Source organism: Saccoglossus kowalevskii, chromosome 6 (assembly GCF_978046115.1).
Source record: "Saccoglossus kowalevskii chromosome 6, keSacKowa6.1, whole genome shotgun sequence".
Classification (NCBI taxonomy): Eukaryota; Metazoa; Hemichordata; class Enteropneusta; family Harrimaniidae; genus Saccoglossus; species Saccoglossus kowalevskii.
Window position 1 is genome coordinate 253,441 of NC_140646.1, and position 20,983 is coordinate 274,423.

At 39.6% G+C, this 20,983-nt stretch overlaps 1 protein-coding gene across 1 annotated transcript in view; it reads left to right on the forward strand.

Moving 5' to 3' along the window:
* Positions 1 to 20,983, forward strand: part of LOC102806684 (WD repeat-containing protein 36-like) — a 64,536-nt gene that overhangs the window by 17,081 nt on the left and 26,472 nt on the right. Inside the window, exons 6-12 of the mRNA XM_085499925.1 lie at positions 9,464 to 9,651; positions 10,541 to 10,716; positions 11,208 to 11,328; positions 13,322 to 13,471; positions 18,793 to 18,941; positions 19,611 to 19,725; positions 20,305 to 20,470. Coding sequence (XP_085356051.1) covers positions 9,464 to 9,651; positions 10,541 to 10,716; positions 11,208 to 11,328; positions 13,322 to 13,471; positions 18,793 to 18,941; positions 19,611 to 19,725; positions 20,305 to 20,470 — 1,065 coding nt within the window. The remainder of the gene's footprint in view (positions 1 to 9,463; positions 9,652 to 10,540; positions 10,717 to 11,207; positions 11,329 to 13,321; positions 13,472 to 18,792; positions 18,942 to 19,610; positions 19,726 to 20,304; positions 20,471 to 20,983) is intronic.

Below are 20,983 nucleotides of genomic sequence, written 5' to 3' on the forward strand. Positions count from 1 at the left end.
CTTATGTTATGTTATGATTTAAATATGAGAAACCATAAACCTGCTAAGGACTTCCGTTTGCGCCATCTTGCCATAAAAAAACGCCCTCATGAGGTATAAACAGGTAAGGTAACAAAGCATGATGACGAAATAGTATCTGATTAAATATAAGCAACTTAGGGAGCCATAGTTGGCTGGACTGGTGAATTGACTTCTAGTCTAGGTTGTTTCGACTTTTACGTTAATGTTATTTACAAGCATATCAACATACAAACATTATAGATGTGCGATTGATCGAGACAGGCATTTTGTTTTGTTTTTTGTCTAACTGTCTAATAAATGCTGTTTCCAGTACTGCACTGTGCGGCGTGCAAATTATTCAAAGTATGGATGCTGGAGTATGCAATCTTGAGTTCGTAGGGTGGTGGTGGAAACATTTTCGTCCATGTATTCACGGGGCTGCACTGGCAAATCATGAGACAAGTGTCACAGGAACACCAAGCAGATTGTTCACAGACTTCCGTGTAATTTGAAATAAAATTTTCATCCGAACAAGGGGCATCGTCGACGATATACTCTCATCACTCACACTGGACTGATCTGAATCGTCACAGTATACCGTACTTCCCTGATCATAAACCCGGAGGCATGAACACGTAAAGGAAAAGTAAGGGATGAGCTTGTACTCGAGGACCAACTCGAAAAAAATTATTTTGTTTTGGGGTTAAACACTGTAACCATCTTGCAAACAACGAAATATTATCCAAAAGAACTATTCGTTCACCACGCCGGGCTCGGGAAAATAATACTTATTTTTGAAAAAAAATGCGTCATTGATTTGAACATACTTACAATGAAGAAACAAACATGTTCATAAAAAACACACACATTTTATTACAATACGATTTACATACCGTCTGAATTTACGGTGAAATAATGGGTAGGGTCTGTGAGGAAACAGTGGACGAAGGCATTTATCATTATCTTCGTTTTGGTTCGTTTTCGATCGTACGCAAACTCTCGACGCAAAACAATTTTCCACCATGAGGTTTTTCAGCACGATTTGACCTGGAACAACTTCCTTTGACATAACAGGTCATGTCTTTCATTAACCAATCAAAATGATGTGTCGTAATGATGAAATTTTCCGATTATTGACGATGATTTTTTAGCGCAATGCGGAAGTGAATTACCGCAATGTTAAAATGCGATCTGTAGCACTGATTGCAACGAAAAAACGATGATTTTTTTCCCTAAAAACTGGCGATTCACAATTTCCGAAATATAAACGACGGTTAATAGTAACCGTGGGTAAACTGAGTGTGGAGGAAGAATTTAAACACCTTTCTCGGTCGCCAACATGTCTCATCGTTCAAACCCTAGGCCTTTCATGATAGTCTCAAAGTAAACCATGCCCGATAACCAGGTACACGTCTTGACGATCACATTTTTGGCTTTTTGAAGGCTACTACTCAAAGAAATATGAATTACTCCAGAATTGCAACATCGATGTTCATCCTGAGTAAATGACAGAATAGAAACGATGCGAATCACGTTGTGTACGTTCGCCATGCACTCTGAACTTGAAATTAATGCGAGTTTTCTCATAAAACTAAAAGCATGAACCAAACTAACATGCCAATCACGATTATTATGAAATGAAACACACCTTTTACACGCATATTTTAAAGAATATCGTCGACGCCCAGTAAAAACACTCTGGGCTTATAATCGTGAATGCCCTCAACTCGATAAATACCAAGTAAAAACATAGAGATGGGCTTCATACTCGAGAGGGGCTTGCGATCGGGGAAGTACGGTACTTTAACGCAATTGGGCTTTCACTCTCAGAATACTGTGGTTCAAACGCATAAGGCTCTAACCCAAGTTTTAAAAAGCACATTGTGCATATAAAAGTTGAGTTTATACTAATAGTACGCAATGCTTGGCAGCATGAACGGCTATGTACAATGGCGTATACGAATGCGATCAGATACTAAAACGTCATAGCTTTGAAAAGTACCCGGATGTTAAATATGTTCGTTCGTTAATTATTCCCCTCCATGAAAGACCTCCATGGCAAGCACTTCAAATGCCTATCCAAGCTACAGTTATAATTAAAACAAAATTAAACCACTGCAATATTATTTCGAATACAGTTTAAAATATACACAACTATAAATTAAGGCCACATTTAGGTTCGCTTTAAAGGTGAATGTGTCCCCCTGTAAGGACCACTGGATCCCCAGTGAATGCTGCGTAGGTAGCATGTCTCGGTTAAGATTGAAGAGCTGCAAGTCTTTGGCGCGAATGTCTGTCGTTTGATACGATTTTATGAAAGTTAACATTTCTCGTTGCTAGCATCTCTCGCGTGCGTTGGATAATGCTGATTGCTGTTGCGATGTCAGGCTGAGAGGTAAGGCCATCATCTACGTAAAAATCCTTGTGTATAAATTCACTCACGTCATCTCCGTAGGTCAATCTGTTTTCATGAGCGATCTTTCTTAGGCCATATGTGGCAATGGCCGGGGATGACACATTTCCAAAAATGTGCACGTTCATACGGTACTGGGTTACCGGTTTTGTCGGGTTATTATCCTGAAACCACAGGAAGCGCATGTAGTCTCTCTATGTACTTGGCAGACGTGGAAGTTATGGAACATCTGTTCCACGTCTCCCATTATGCCTATTGGGTTGCATCTGAATCTAAGTAGGACGCCAAGCAAACTGTTCATTTGATCTGGTCCCTGTAACAGGACATCGTTGAGTGATATACCATTAAACTTTGAACTCGAGTCAAAAACCACTCTGATATCTCTGAGGGTGTTGCACTGCGAAATGTGGTAAGTACCATGTATTCTTTGCATTCAATTCAGTTGTTGGAACTGGACTTGCGTGTTCGCGTTTGATTAATTTCTCCATGTACTGAACATATTGGTTCATCAAGTCCGGATTGCATCTGAACTGGTTCCGGAGGTTGTTAAAATGATTAAATACTGACTGATAGTTGTTTGGCAGTTGTTCTGGTTCCTGTTTAAAGGGTAGGGGAAGTTCTAAATTGCCTTGAGTATTGACATGGGAATGCTTATCCATGATATCCAAGAACTGTTTGTCCTCTACCGATCGCGATTTATTCTCATCCCTCGCTGTCTCCTCAAAGACGTCAGTATTCCTATCTGGTTTAGGTACAATTATATCTTTTGCATATATGTGATTGTGACACTGAAATCTTTCTCTGGTACACTGGTTCGTGTTGTATGATGTCACATCGCAGCTTGCTGTCGTGCGATGAACAGAAGCACGAATTGTGCCTCTAGTTGTTTCTAAACATAACTCACCCGATACAGTCCATCCTAAATCTGTGCGTTGAGCCCAAGGAGCACCAACAGGGCCATTTCTGTTCTCTCTCACCTTTAATATTTCAGGACAATTTCTGCCAACGAGGAGCTTTATACCTATGTCTTCTCTAATTTCTGGAATCTTATTAGTGATCGGTTTGAGGTGATCAAATGCCTTGCATACATCAGGTGTTGGTATTTCACCTTTGTCGCTGGGAAGGTCATTGTTTTCTAGTACTACAGGGAGTGGGTATTGTTTCTGTCCGTCACAGGATTCAATGATAATGTCAACACCACACCGTCCCTTCCTGTTCTCTCCTTTTGTGCTGCATGTGGAAAGTTCGTATTCTAGGTCAGGGCCGTGAATTCCCACTGAATTGAAGAGACTAGTAGTTTCCATACAAGCGTTAGACTGGTCGTCAAGGACCGCACATGTTTCTATGAAGTCGGTCGGCCGACCCTTTCTGTACACTTTTGCTAAGATTATCAAGAACGTCCTGCCGAACACTTAGATAACCTTGTACACCTAGTAGTAACTTCTTGATTTGTATCTGTTTTATTGGTCGTTTGTGGTTTTTCTGCAGGTGATGAATGGAGACAGGTTATGTGTCTCTTACTTTGGCAAGTTGTGCATATTATCTCAGCAGTATAGTCTTTGGCAAGATGTGTTTGTGTGCACCGGAAGCACAAACCCTTTTTTCTACATAGTTCTAGCCGTTCTCCTATTGGTTTTCTCATGAATGCTTTACACTCAGTCAGGTCATAGCCAGGAGTCTCGTGGTAGGCACCCTGTTTGGTATGATCCTTTGTGTTTGTGGAAAAAACCCGGGTTCTGTGCTGTTGACTTGCTTTACGTTTATTTGGTCTGATCTGTGTATTATTAAAGCGGGTAACATCAGGATCATTCTGTGTCTTTGCTACGGTTGTAAGAAATTCTGTGAAGTATTGAAATGTTGTGAATTTCTTGTTGATCTGCTTGTAAGTCGCCACTCTCTCCCTCCATCTGTTCAATACATATGATGGCAACTTCTCAACTACTGGATTCATTCCATGTGGAGTATCAAGTATAATCAGATGAGGTAGGTCCTTCATGTGTGCAACTGCGTCAACGCACAAGTCGAGAATTCGCTGGTTGTCGTCAGCTTTGATTTTGCTGAATGTACTTAACTGTTTTATGATGATTGAGGAAATGACGGCTGGGTTGCCAAATCTTGACTCCAGTTCTTCTTTGTATGCTCTTTCTACGTTTCTCAGTCGATATCTGTCTACCAGTATTTTTGTTGTACCTGTGGTGTACTTGCCCAGAAAGGACAAATTCTCTGCAGTTGACACGCAAGCCGACTGCACCAGGGTATCAAACGCTCTCTTCCAAGGCCAAAACATGACGGGGTCACCACCGTAAATCTCGGGCTCCTACACTGGCAGGCGTTGTCGAGCCAGTATTCGTATGTATTCTTCAGAAACTGAATGTGTGTTGCAGTCTGTCATTCCAAACTGTCTCTCCGGTGCTGTCATTTGTCGCTCAGAAGTTTGTTCAGCTCGTATTGTGAATGGGAGAATCGATATTCCATTCGACAACGGGTTAGTAGTACGAGTTTCTTGTAATTGTAAACTGCCATCACTGTTTGTTTTCGAATGTTTCTGTGAATTTTTAGCCAAAAATGTATTCACATGATCATTTGATGACTGTTCTGGGGTTGTAGGGAACAGTCCATTCTCTTCGTCTACAGCCTGTTGTAAAACGGTCGCTGTTACATGAGCAGCTTCAGCCTTTTTGTCGGCCTCAAGGACTCTAATTTTTGCCTTCGCCAAAGCATGTGTTTTCGCTACACTAAGTCTGGATGACGTCTTAGATATGTTTGAGCTTGAAACTGATTGTCCATATTTTGACGACTTTGTAGTGTGTATGCTATTTCTGGAAGATGAGCTCGAGACTGAGGGTTCGTATGGCTCTTTGTGATATGCAGTTTTTCTCATTTGTCTCATCTTCGCTTCATTAATCTCTGTGTCAATGATTCGCTTGTTTCGAAGAATCATTTGTTTCATGTATTCTGCATCATCGCGAGAATCACCCAATTTGTCTTTCTCATACAGAGCTTCTAACTCCTCCCATGTCAAGGCATACTGCTGACTGAGCCACTCAATTTCTGAAATTATTTCACTGGGGTCTGTGACTTCGATACATGATAACTTTTGCTTTGTTTGCTGCCATAGCCCATGTAAAATGTTCTCTGTTTCTATAATTTTGTTAGTAAGAGCTTTGGCTGAGAGAGTTCTCTGTCGTTGAGGGCGCCGTGTGATATCATGTTCAAATCTCTCATCTTCCTTATCTTCTAAAGGTTCAGATTTTGTATTACTTGCCATATTTTAGCGATTTTCTATTTCACTTACGTGTTGTAGTCTTGATAATCAGTGCGGATGTGTGCATTCAACAACACTGCTGATCACAGGTTTGGTTTCTCTCCGTAGTGTAGACTAATTTTCACTGCAGATACAGACTTCGAATATTCATTGTTCTGGGGTCTAGGTGTTTTTATACCCGTACTTGTGATCAACCACTTCGAAAAACAACCACCCACAAGTGCTTCAGGGGATAATCATTTATTCCAAGCGGTGAATACTACAAACAGAAAATGACAGTTTGTCAACAACAAAAGTAGCGTACAATGTGCTATGACAAAATCACGTGTGAAACGATATTTCGAAAAATACATCAAAGATTCACAATTATCACTCAGAATCTCTTAAAACATAAACTCTAAAAGATAAAACAGTTACAATGAAATTAACCTACTTCGTTGGGTCTATAATGTTCTCTCACAGGCGTACTGAACGCCAAAAACCCACAAAGTCAATCGCCGGTGTGGTCAACTTACTCGTAATAGTGTCCAAGACGTCAATAAAAACGAAAGTACCATAGAGGGCGTCAACACGTAGCTCTATCTACGGGGGGATACAAGCGGCCCAGTGGAAAAACACCATTCAGACCATTACTGTGCTGTCATCGATAATTAAATTTTCAGTGGCAAAATACTCAAACGTGAAATGCTTGGTTAATTAAAAATAAAAAATACCCCGAAAATTACAGAAACATCGGCAACGGGATGCTGTTTTTAAACACCGCAGAAAAATCGCGCACTCTGCGATGCCATCTTGGTTACCTTAATCAGAAACCCCCTTGTCAGCGAGCATGCATCTGTAGCGATGTCGCAAAGTACGTTGTACAGCCGTGCTCGGCGACCTCTGGTACTATGGCACTCTATGAATGAGGTATTTCCAGAGGTCCGGGTTCGTTTTAATTTTTATCTACCCGTCTCGTTTGCTCGTAGTTGAATGAAACCTGTTTTGATTTACAATAGTTGTCTTCCATTTCGACTTTTTCTCACCGGTGTTTGAGCGATTGAGTACAAAAACTGCGAATAGCTGTTGTGTAGCAAAATATTACGGCCCATTTCAACATGGCCGTCTAACTTCGCACGGTCCATTTCACCGGAGATTGTGAAAAACTCGATTTTTTTAAAGGTTTGAGGAAAGGTAAATTTAAACTCAACCCACCCAATCAATGGCGATCGCTATGTTTATATAACTGTATGAATATCGGCTTTACGTAATCCATTGTGCCCCTCCCTAAGTGGAAAAGATAACACAAGGCCATGACATTTTTTACCCAAGGTTTTGACTCCGCGGACGATTTTACGTCAGTTTCCCTGGTATTGTAAATATTTTTTATTTTATTTTTTTATCTTACGATTGAACATCAGCAAGCGTCGATGTATGATGGATTTTGGCATGTCGTCGTGATGCAATAGCCATTTTTGTTGACGATTAACGTCACTTTCATAAAACGGCCATTATCTCCGTTCGTATTTTCTTGTTGGTCAGCGAGATTGAAAATTAATTAGCTCCCACAGTTTTTGTCAGTTTGTCTTGACATTTTCACACTATTTTGACATCGTCTCTTCGAACAAAAGGACGTCTGGGCTTATTTTTAAAGCGTTGCATTCTCGGACAATGACATTCGAAGTGTGAAATACTGACCAGGATTGACTATACGGCACACATCCTGCTTGACAACTTTGTAAATAAACAACTGATTAACGTGGATTTATTGCACGTGTGCGTAGCATTGTCGCCCCCATGGATCGAATGGTATTGTCCTATTGTTAAACGCTAACCAACATTAGTAAACATCATGGCGGACTTGACTCGCCGGAATGCCCGGGCGTCGATCATAAAAAGTGTGGATATCTACTTGAATTCGCCACTCTGTTTCAAATTTGAGCATAAACAAATATTATACAGTACTAGGATTGCTGCCGCTGTTCCACGCGTTAGGTATTTCTCCCCATTTGCCCCCGCGCGTGCCGGGACAGTCCCACGCATCAATTAGTAGGGCCGTGGTAAACTGAAAAAGTGTTAATAATATTCTTTATGGACTAGATACGGCTTTTGCGGCCTGAGGTTGTGCGGCGGAAGTGCCCGAGCTTGCGAGGGTGCGTAAGCCGTACGATCGAGGGCAGCAAAAGCCGTATCCAGTCCATAAAGGTTTTATCATATACCTTATATGAAAAAAAAAGTCTTTAGTTATGTTATTTTTCGCTCGTCTTTCACCCGGGTTTCGATACGATTTATACGGAGGATTCTAAATGACGCAAACGCGTCAACATCTCTCACACAATAGACGTCAGTGACAGGGATCTATAGACAAACGAATGTCACCAAGTATATCCACTAATTACGTTTTAATGAAACAGCAAATGGACATAAATTTATAACAATATTTTAACGGTAATAAATAAAATAATAAAAACTCATTATAAACTTGCTTTCTTAAGAATGGACACTACAGTCCAGCTAAGTTGGTCATTTACTGACCGTCCGACAACGGACGATTTCTTGGAGCTGATGTTGTAGCCACAGGTAAAGACGGGTAAAGACACGTTAATTTCACAGTTGAAAACCGTAGTCGGTGAACGAGAAACAATTGCTTGACAAGAAGCAGTTTGGTTTACAGTTCCAGATCCTGGCGTAACCAACAATATCTGAAATGCGCCGACGATCTTCCGTTGAGAGACAGTATCGTCAGACGGTCAGCTGGCATCGGTGTCGCTGGGTGTATCCCGCGACACCGATGTCAGCTGAATGTGAGTATCGTAGTGCTGTAAACTTTACACATTTTTGTGACCAGTTATATTTATGATTGGTTGTGGTGGAATGTCGGCTTTCGTCAAGGTAATAATGAGTCCAACTGGTGTTTTCGGTATATTTTTCATCCACAGAATAATATCGTTAGCAATTATCGAAGCACAGACGCAAATTACGCGCGTTGTTTATGAACAGAAAGTAGTTCCTGGAATTAGACGCATTTACCAAATATGGTAAACGGGGCCCGGGCGTGATATGGAAAATTATTGCACGGCTCGCGCATCGGGATTCCCATAGCGTTACGAGGCCGGGCAATACGAGGTATATGATAATGGCTAATTTGCATAACCATTCACTCAGTAAGAAGTTTGCTAATGCTCGTAATTAAATGGCTGTAACAGTTCCAAATTTAAACCTATTATCGTTTTGTAAAAAGTTAAATATAGTGCATAATATGGAGATCCCGTCATTACTTTTTTTTTCACCTTGTTTCTTTTTGATTATTTATGTACAGCCTTGCTAAATCTTGCTAAGCATTCAAAAAAGGGAATGTTTGTACCAGTATTCTATATTTTAAAATCGTCTTAAGTATGTTCCACTATTCATAATGCTGTGAAATTTTAACAGTCTATAGCCAAGCCTGTTTGGATAATAAAAAGCAAAAAAAAGAAAATTCACTCCCAAGTGCCCACGAATCTGCATCTATACCTTAAATGCTGTCAGATGATACAATTTCTAATTGATGAAGATTGAATATGATTTTAACTTTTTGACTGCAGATTTTACTCTAATGAGCCACACATGGAAATTTGTATTTTTCTCAGCTAATAATTGTCCCAGGTGCAGAAATGAGAAACAAGACAATTTTCCCTGGCTTTCTGTCTTGAAATTTACTTGGCCGTTCCCTGAATTTCCTAATAAAATTAAAGCATTTTACATTAGCTTTTTTTTGCAACACGTCTTTATTTCAGCAATAATAAACAATAAATATTTATTTTCAGCAAACTAGTTTATAGCTTCGACAGTTTTCATTCCCGAATACACACATTGGAACAGGCACCGGCCGTTGATGTGATTGGTATTGGATTAGAGTCTGGAAAAGTCATTATCCATAATATCAAATACGATGAAAGTATAATGACATTCACACAGGAATGGGGACCTGTTACGACCATAGCATTTCGAACAGGTGAGAAAATAAGTATGCGTTGTTTGAATATCCCACTTTAAAATACTGTGTATTTCAGTTAGCATCATAAAAGAACTGTCCAGAAGAACGTCCTCGACGAGGGCAAAATTTATCACGGCAGACAACACATGCAGATGTTACACATGCAGATGTCAATGAAATTAAAGTGAAATGGCTTCAAGCTGCTGTTCTTCAATGTTTTTCATATCTAAAGCAAAAAATTCCAACTTATGAATCTTACCGGTAACTTAAAAGTGTTTGAAGGTTTACAAGGTACATCATGTCACAAATATGTATGTGCATTTGTTTCATGATCCCATTAACGATAGCCAAATGGCGGCCGCTTTAAGGCCGAAAATGCATTGAAATCGCACATTTTCACCATTCCGAACCCGGATCTCAGTTATGCATGGACGGATTTCGTTCAAATTTGGTACTTACATTAAACATAATAGGACCTTGATGCACGTCATTTTTTTTCCCCGGATCAAGTTCGAAATGGCCGACTGGCGGCCATTTTCTTAAAGAATTCAGTTCTGGATCCGTATCCAAGACAAGTCTGGATTGATCAAGTTCAAACTTCACACACACATGGTGCATCATGTCACAAATAGATATGTGCATTTGTTTCATGATCCGCTTAACAATAGCTGAATGATGGCCATTTTAAGACCGAAAATGCATTAAAATCACGTATTTTCACAATTCCGGAACCAGATCTCAGTCATGCATGGATGGATTTTGTTCAGATTTAGTACAATGTGTTGTACATATGCAGGTGCATTTCGGTCATGATCTGCTTTGAATGTATATGTCACTCAAATATGAACGGAACGGGGACGTGTCATTGACAATGACTTGTTTATAATGGGACTTGTCATGCCCACAGATGGCCATCCTGTTATGGCAACAGGAAGTACTGCTGGACATGTTGCATTGTGGGATTTAGAAGAGCGCAAGTTATTAAGTCAGATGCGTGATGTTCACCATGGTGCCGTGGCATCATTAAAGTACCTTCCATCAGAGCCATTGATGGTATCTACCTCAGCAGACAACTCCATTAAGGTATGATCAAAAATTTGTATATATCAGTACTAATTAAATAAACATTCTCTAGTCTAGTCATTACCATCTGAATCATCAAATGTGAGTCAATTTTCTTCAATTAACTAAATTAAGACAAGCACAATGTATACATTGCAAAATATCACTAACAAGAAAATACTTGAATAATTTGTAAATGTATTCTTTATTGACCATAGCTGGTTTCCATTCATATAAATGCCAATACAGGGTGTGAACTTCAGATTTGACAGTGCATCCATTGTCAAGGCCAAAGTTGCATTATGGGAATAATATTGAAAATATCTAGAAGAACTAATGTTACCACCTCTGACATCTAGGAAATTGCCTCTGATCCGTCTATGGATCCGTCTATGGATCAGTCCCAGCAATTACAGTGCAGCCTCTAAATAATGTCAACTGCTTTCTGAAATGATGTTCAAATTCTTATTAATATTACATATACTACATTCACATGTATTCATTATATGTAGATATGGATATTTGATATTGCTGATGGTGGTGGACGTCTTTTACGACAGAGAAGTGGGCATTATGCTCCCCCAAGTAAAATTCGATTCTATGGTCCAAACGGTACAGATATATTAAGTGCAGGTAATTATAAATTGTTGAAACAGGCTTGGGTTTTGTTTTTGGCTCAACAGACCATAGGTCCGCTGAGCCTATGGGATGGGTTTCTGTCTGTCTGTCAGTTTTGTTAATTTGGTAATGAAATTTTCAATTTCCTAATTTTGGCGAATATTTTAAAATGGTAATTTTTGGTCAAAAATGCAATTTTCGACTTCTTCTCTGAAACTGATGGTCTGATTGCACTCAAACTCGTGTTGTATATACCTTGGATGGACCTCTATCAGATTTGTTCATTTTATGTCCATATCTTCAATTCTCAAAAATGCTGTTTTCGACTTCTTCTTCGAAACTGGTAGTCCGATTGCTCTCAAACCAGCATCGTATATAAGATTTGTTCATTTTGTGTTGACATCTTCAATTCTCTATTTTTATCAAATATTTTGTCATTTTTCATTAAAAATAGTACTTTTGACTTGTTCTTCAAAACCAGTAGTCCAAATTCTTTGATACTTGGTTCACATGTAGCTTGGATGGCACTTCACCCAGTCACTAAAAGTGGCCAATTTTATCAAAAATTTCAGAAATTCATGATTTTTTTATTACCCTCTTTTTAATGCACTACAGTTGTTGGAAAATGGACAAAACTTGGAAAGATTATACAATGATGCCATATTGAAATTATATGCTCACAGGGAGATATGTTCTGTCAACTGTTTCTCATTCTCACATAGCACATGAGAGTTCTAAGTTTTCTTTGATTGGTCTATTGTGATTGTAATGAAAACATAACCACATATTTAAATGTGTATAGACATGATTGATTTTGGTGGAAAATTATGCAAATTGCCTAATTTACATTCTAATATTTTGGTGATATCTTGAGAACCATTTAATATGTTTTACTGTAAAATCTGTATTAGAAGCCGCGGCTTCTATTAAAATGGTACAATGCAGCAGAGGGGATGCGGCTTCTATTAGAGCATCTACACATATGAGAAATGAGGAATTTTTGGTTCTCAATTATTCAAATAGAATGGATGCGACTTCTATTAGGGATGCGGCTTTTAATACAGATTTTACGGTAATAAAACTTGGTGCAGATATATTTAGTTTTTGGTGGAAATTTATGCAAAATATCTAATTTGCATATCAGCTAGTGAAATTCAAGCTATTTGGGTGCTATTTCAAGAACCATTCAACATATTTCAACAAAACTAGGTATATACATGTATTACAAATTCAGATAATTGCAAATATTATGTAATGTTATTCTCTCAACACGCTAGAGTTCTTTTTAAGCTCTCTTTGATTCTAATATTATTGATTTTTTAGCATTATGTTGTATTGTCTCACTCACTGCCTTTTGGGGTATTTGTCATATACAGCACTAATCTTTTGTACAATAGCTGTTGGCCATTGGCCTATTTTTTTGTTCATGGTTTCAATAGATGTATACTGTTGCCCTCAATGACAGTCAATGTGTATACTGTTGCCCTCATTGCCAGTCAATATGTGTATACTGTTGCCTCATTGCCAGTCAATATGTGTATACTGTTGCCCTCATTGCCAGTCATTATGTGTATACTGTTGCCCTCATTGCCAGTCATTATGTGTATACTGTTGCCCTCATTGCCAGTCATTATGTGTATACTGATGCCCTCATTGCCAGTCAATATGTGTATACTGATGCCCTCATTGCCAGTCAATATGTGTATACTGTTGCCCTCATTGCCAGTCAGTATGTGTATGCTGTTGCCCTCATTGCCAGTCAGTATGTGTATGCTGTTGCCCTCATTGCCAGTCAGTATGTGTATGCTGTTGCCCTCATTGCCAGTCAGTATGTATATACTGTTGCTCTCATTGCCAGTTTATATGTATATACTGTTGCCCTCATTGACAGTCAATATGTGTATACTGTTGCCCTCATTGCCAGTCAATGGTGTCTAGGGGTAATAATTTAAACAGATGTGTGTACTGCAATCTTTCTGGCACTCTTAGATGTATTTTCTTTCCACAGGTCAGGACAGCACCCTAAAATCATTCTCAACTGAGCATGACAAGCATAATAAAAACCTCGGCCAGGCATCTATGAATCGAAAACTTGCCAAGAGAAAAGGAATCAAGTATGATGAATACAAATTACCACCCATCACAGTATTTGCGTCAGGTAGGCATTGCCATGGGTAGACATTGCCATGGGTAGGCATTGCCATGGGCAGACATTGCCATGGGTAGAAATTGCCATGGGCAGACATTGCCATGGGTAGACATTGCCATGGGTAGACATTGCCATGGGTAGACATTGCCATGGGTAGGCATTGCCATGGGTAGGCATTGCCATGGGTAGGCATTGCCATGGGTTTCTCATTGCCATGGGTAGGCATTGCCGTGGATAGGCATTGTCATGGGTAGACATTGCCATGGGTAGGCATGTATGTAAATGTGTCGAAATGGACATAGTGCGAGTGGCTAGTGCTAGTAGCACTAATCCGAAAAAGTACTAGATCTAGTGCAAAAATGGCACTAGATCTAGCGCTAAAATGGCACTAGATCTAGTGCTAAAATGGCACTAGATCTAGTGCTAAAATGTGCACAGTGCGAGTGGCATTGTTATCGCATTGTCAACGATGTCGAATAATAGGAGGGGCATCAACAACCACTTTCATATGTAAACTACAAACAGTATAAAACATCGGCAATATGCGCGAGATGTCCATAGTAATACTTTCTTTATATAATACCGGATTCTGCCATAAATTCGGCCATCCGAAAAATCGCCCTGGGGATTTCACGGGTGATGGGCGCTTATTTGGGGTTCAAAATTTCAAAAAATAATTATCAAATATTTTTGGGGGAAATTTTCATTGTATCCAACTACAGACTTTCTACGCCGTCAGTTGGGCCACCCAAGACGAAAAAAACTATTGCAGAATTAACAATAATTAATAATTCTTGCTGAATTAAAAAGTAGGCCACCTGGAATGTCATTACAGTGTTGCCCAGTGTCATTTTTCAAATACATTTGTTTTTATTTTATTGGTAACAAAAGTATATTTTTAAACGACGTTTCTAATAAAAACGAACACAACTGCATTGCGTAGCAGCAAGCGATCACAGATGCTCAATCCGGACATGCTACATTTCACAAACGTTGAATATTACTCAGTAGTGATTAAAATAACGCACAAAAAATAAATTCGTTGATTCAAATAAAATTCTACTTAGTTTCATCGTAAGCAAATGATTCCGATCACATATAAACGCTCGATGCGGTAGGGTATCCGCCATGTTTCTCTTGCGTGAGTTGAGCAAATAGGTCAAACAGCTAATTAACCAATCAAAATGCTGGATGATGCCAACGCGTTCAAATCACCATAGCTCATTTAAATATGTTAATGTTATTGAACGCAACGCGGAAGAGATTTGCCAATGTTGTAGTATGCACTTTTGGCTTGGATTTTGATGGGAAAATGGCATGATTTTTTTAAAATAAAAATATAGTTGTTTTCAAAGATGAACTTAGCATAAGAAGAATAATTTAACATTGTTTACAGTGATAACAGCTCTTTGTCCAAACGAAGCTTACGCTAGTCACAATAAACACGCTCTTGAATAAAAACTTAAATAGACAGATTTAGGCGTCAGGAACGATTGAAATGTCCGATAAATTACAACAAAATGTTTTAAAAAATAAATTTAAAAACTGCCGAAAAATCGCCCTGGACGATTTCTTGGTCCCATTTAGCTGTGAAGGGTTAAAATACGTATTTCACAACCGGAAGTTCGACCTGCAGTTTCACTGTTTCAGCTAGTTTCCCGGCCGATCGCGTTGTTCCAACGGTCTATTACGACAAACGTGGACAATGACATTCTCAATTTTCCCACTGTAGTACATTTCCAATGAATGAAAGATACAACAATTTTACGTAAATATTAATTTATTTTCAGAGAATTACGGGATGTCTTGACGTCATTGACAACGCAATATCAATGCTACTCGCACTATGTACATTTTAGCACTAGATCTAGTGCCATTTTTGCACTAGATCTAGTAGTTTTTAGACATTGCCATGGTTATGCATTGCCATGGGTTTCTCATTGCCATGGGTTTCTCATTGCCATGAGTTTCTCATTGCCATGGGTTTCTCATTGCCATGGGTTTCTCATTGCCATGGGTAGACATTGCCATGGGTAGGAATTGCCATGGGTTTCTCATTGCCATGGGTAGGAATTGCCTGCCATGGGTAGGAATTGCCTGCCATGGGTAGGAATTGCCTGCCATGGGTAGGCATTGCCATGGGTAGGCATTGCCATGGGTAGGCATTGCCATGGGTAGACATTGCCATGGGTAGACATTGCCATGGGTAGGCATTGCCATGGGCAGACATTGCCATGGGTAGGCATTGCCATGGGTTTCTCATTGCCATGGGTAGGAATTGCCTGCCATGGGTAGACATTGCCATGGGTAGACATTGCCATGGGTAGACATTGCCATGGGTAGGCATTGCCATGGGTATGCATTGCCATGGGTTTCTCATTGCCATGGGTAGGCATTGTCATGAGTATGCATTGCCATGGGTTTCTCATTGCCATGGGTAGGCATTGTCATGGGTATGCATTGCCATGGGTAGGCATTGTCATGGGTAGGCATTGCCATGGGTAGGCATTGCCATGGGTAGGCATTGCCATGGGCAGACATTGCCATGGGCAGACATTGCCATGGGCAGGCATTGCCATGGGCAGGCATTGCCATGGGTAGGCATTGCCATGGGTAGGCATTGCCATGGGTAGGCATTGCCATGGGTAGACATTGCCATGGGTAGGAATTGCCATGGGTAGGAATTGCCATGGGTAGGAATTGCCTGCCATGGGTAGGCATTGCCATGGGTAGGCATTGCCATGGGTAGACATTGCCATGGGTAGACATTGCCATGGGTAGACATTGCCATGGGTAGACATTGCCATGGGTAGGAATTGCCATGGGTAGGAATTGCCATGGGTAGGAATTGCCATGGGTAGGAATTGCCATGGGTATGCATTGCCATGGGTTTCTCATTGCCATGGGTAGACATTGTCATGGGTAGGCATTGCCATGGGTAGACATTGCCATGGGTTTCTCATTGCCATGGGTAGGCATTGCCATGGGTAGGCATTGCCATGGGTAGGCATTGCCATGGGTAGACATTGTCGTGGGTATGCATTGCCATGGGTTTCTCATTGCCATGGGTAGGCATTGTCATGGGTAGGCATTGCCATGGGTAGACATTGTCGTGGGTATGCATTGCCATGGGTAGGCATTGCCATGGGTTTCTCATTGCCATGGGTTTCTCATTGCCATGGGTTTCTCATTGCCATGGGTTTCTAATTGCCATGGGTAGGCATTGCCATGGGTAGACATTGCCATGGGTTTCTCATTGCCATGGGTTTCTCATTGCCATGGGTAGGCATTGCCATGGGTAGACATTGTCGTGGGTATGCATTGCCATGGGTTTCTCATTGCCATGGGTAGACATTGCCATGGGTAGACATTGCCATGGGTAGGCATTGCCATGGGTAGACATTGCCATGGGTAGGCATTGCCATGGGTTTCTCATTGCCATGGGTTTCTCATTGCCATGGGTTTCTCATTGCCATGGGTAGGCATTGCCATGGGTAGACATTGCCATGGGTAGACATTGCCATGGGTAGGCATTGCCATGGGTTTCTCATTGCCATGGGTTTCTCATTGCCATGGGTAGGCATTGCCATGGGTAGACATTGCCATGGGTATGCATTGCCATGGGTAGGCATTGCCATGGGTAGGCATTGCCATGGGTAGACATTGCCATGGGTAGGCATTGCCATGGGTTTCTCATTGCCATGGGTTTCTCATTGCCATGGGTAGGCATTGCCATGGGTAGGCATTGCCATGGGTAGACATTGCCATGGGTAGGCATTGCCATGGGTTTCTCATTGCCATGGGTTTCTCATTGCCATGGGTAGGCATTGCCATGGGTAGACATTGCCATGGGTAGGCATTGCCATGGGTAGGCATTGCCATGGGTAGACATTGCCATGGGTAGACATTGCCATGGGTTTCTCATTGCCATGGGTAGACATTGTCATGGGTATGCATTGCCATGGGTTTCTCATTGCCATGGGTAGACATTGCCATGGATAGACATTGCCATGGATGGGCATTGCCATGGGTTTCTCATTGCCATGGGTTTCTCATTGCCATGGGTTTCTCATTGCCATGGGTAGACATTGCCATGGGTAGACATTGCCATGGGTAGACATTGCCATGGGTAGACATTGCCATGGATGGGCATTGCCATGGGTTTCTCATTGCCATGGGTGGGCATTGCCATGGGTTTCTCATTGCCATGGGTAGACATTGTCATAGGTATGCATTGCCATGGGTTTCTCATTGTCATGGGTAGACATTGCCATGGGTAGACATTGCCATGGGTAGACATTGCCATGGGTGGGCATTGCCATGAATGGGCATTGCCATGGGTGGGCATTGCCACGGGTGGGATGAGCTCTGTATAAATCCCGCCTTTGAGTTGGTCAAGTCATGCATTGTTATACGATAGTTATAAGGTTACAGCAGAAATTTACCTAACAAATATTATTATTCATCTGCACTGTAACACTACGAGTTGCAGCGTGGTATTACATTGGGTATTTTCATCCTTCCATATTAGGAAACTAAAATTCCAAATATGGACTGAATTCGAACGTTCTAATAATAAAAACAAACGTGGCTGCCCCCATTGGTTTGACCGGACTCCTCACAAAAAAGTTCACTAAATCTGTTCTAATGTTTTTGGATTTCGTCATTCCCATGATGTATTCCTGGGTTGATACTCCTGCTGTACTGTCTTCATGCATACTTTGCAGTATCCTTGTAATAACCTCATATTAGCTTATATATTATACCAACATTTCAATTGCCTGAATACTTAATTCCGATTTATTCCATATTTTTAATTATGTATGACGTGGTAAAATACACCCTATACCAATATTTTTAGTGTTTAGAAGAAGGCCCTAAACATGAATAGTGCACAGTAGTGTTACATTATTCTGTCAACTGAAATCAGCAAAAATATTATTTTATGTTGTGGACATAGCATGTAATAAAAATCAGTATGACCATGGAGTATTTTTGGTTCAAAAGAGAAGCATGAGAACAATAATTTTTGGGGAATTATGCAAACAACGCTCGAAAAAGGATTGCTGTCTGTATTAGTTTGTTTGTGAACCCAGAAGTTTTGTTGATTTGTATAGCACTAATTTAAAATTACTATATAGATTGGACAAAATATATGTAACCACTTTTCAGGAAGTCAAATTTGATTGGTTAAACCCAATTATCATAAATATTTGCTCAATTGTTGGACAAATAATGTTGCATTTTGAAGATTAAATGCAAACCAGATCGGTGGGACATCTGGCGCTGCTTTGTATCATGTGACTGTTATATGTTTTCTTTCTTCATAGAGACAAGTCGGCAGAGTGAATGGGATGGTATAATCGCATGTCATCTTGGTAGTCCTGTTGTTACATCATGGAATTATCAAAAGTGCAGTATGGGTAAACATAAAATACAGCATGAGAGGTTTACAGAGGAAAAGCATATAGAAGCATTGGTGAGTGAGCACTATATTTATGGAAAAATGATACAGTAAATAATTTTCAAAACATCACAGAACAAAACATCTTCCAGAGAAGATAAATCATACTTTATGTGAACTCTGCTATGTACATTATAATGTCTTCACTGCTAATTAAAACATTCAAATTCACTGGTTTTATTTCCATCTAAAAATGATAATTTTTTCTGCTTTTTGCAAAAAAAAATAAGATTTAGATATAGTCTTGTTCGCTTTCACAAATGCTTATGCCATCTACGTGAACTTTTAACATGTGATACATTATTTAGAATCTGATATGATATAATGAAGAATTTTAAATGTTTTGGTCAAATAGAAATCTGTGATCATAATTTTGACCAAATAGATATAATTTTCGGCCTTGATGGAAATGTTGGAAAAAATATGCAAAAAAATTATACAGGTTTTATTTTGAAAAAGGTGATAAAATTTGACTTTTGGTGATGAAAGGGTTAAATGTAAATATTTTCCCCCAAGAAATACAGTGCAATTATAGAATCATTATTTCTGGTAACTTGGTTTAATTTCTCTGGTAAAATGTACTGATTCCCAGTATGTATAAATCACTAATACAGTTTATCATTACAAAGTTTTGGTGTATGAGCTGTAGGAATTACTGTTGATTCTTGGTATTTTTTGTTTCAGTGTACAGATATCAGTAGTTGTGGTAATTTCTTTATTGTTGGTTGGAATAAAGGTCATGTTGACCTTTATAACATTCAATCTGGTATCCATAGAGGCCAGTATGGCCAAACAGTTGGTGAGTGTTAGACACAATGTAGTTATAACTCTAATAATTTCAGTTCTGTATTTTCTTTAACCTTGTACAGATACAATAAAAGTAAGATACTAAGTATATTTTAGATTCATATTTCTCTTTGTCTACTGTGAATGGTTTGACATGTGCGAGACATCATCATTTTATCAAAATCATTTCATGAATAGAAATATTAATAATATTCAGTCACATGTTCAAATTCTATGTGGGGGTGAACACTGCTTTAACACTGAGTGTGTCACAGACACAATAGAAAGGCCAACGCCATACTTGACTGGAATTTGTATACAATTTATGAACACTTTTGTTCCCTGGCTTGGTTGATGCCAGATGGCAAGATGATCACTCAGTGTTACATACTCTTTAACATAGAATAAGTTTTCTATGGAAAATACTCTACATATACCGGTACCATCAGCATTTGTAATTTACACATAAAAAAAATTTAGGAAAAACAGTGACATTCAGTGCTGGGAAATGTCACCTGGCACTCAGACATTAAAAAATATATAGTTTTGATACATTTGATGATTTATTAATCACTTTAACTTTTCATTTCAGCTCATAGTGGTGCTGTTAGAGGTGTGGCCATTGACGGCTTGAACCAGATCGTTGTTACAGCATCTACAGATAAGACGCTTAAATTCTGGAGATTTAAAAAGAAGAATCTTTTGTTTACGTTGAAAACAGATTTGTCAATATCTCAAATATTGCTGCACAGAGAGAGGTGCGTTGATTATATTATGAAGCCATTGGGTAAAAGATATCAGGTTTAACTAGGACTTCTGCAAAATTAGGTTGTTTGCAGTATAACATATCCTCATCATTTTTTCCTTGTGGTGAATATTACCTCTTGGTTTAGTCTTATGAACAGGTTTATAGTTACTGTAGGTGCCAAATTAAACTGAACATGAAAACTACTATCTCCTGATCAATTTTCTTTGGAATATAGCAATGTCCCTTGGGACATTCTTAGTGGTGTTTGTTTTGACAGTCGGCACCCCAAAATCAATCATTGTCACCAGAGTGGAAGAACTGTCTGAAAGAACCCCTGCTGTTTTTAGCTCCCGTGAAACGGAGCTTATATGGTACCGGTGTCTGTGACTCAGTGATTCTGTGACTAAAATTTGTTCCACTCATAACTCAAGATCTACAATTTCAATTCAAATGAGATTTGGCACATAGCTAATATATGATGAGTAGATGTGCTGATTAGATATTCTGTCGCCAAAAAAAACTG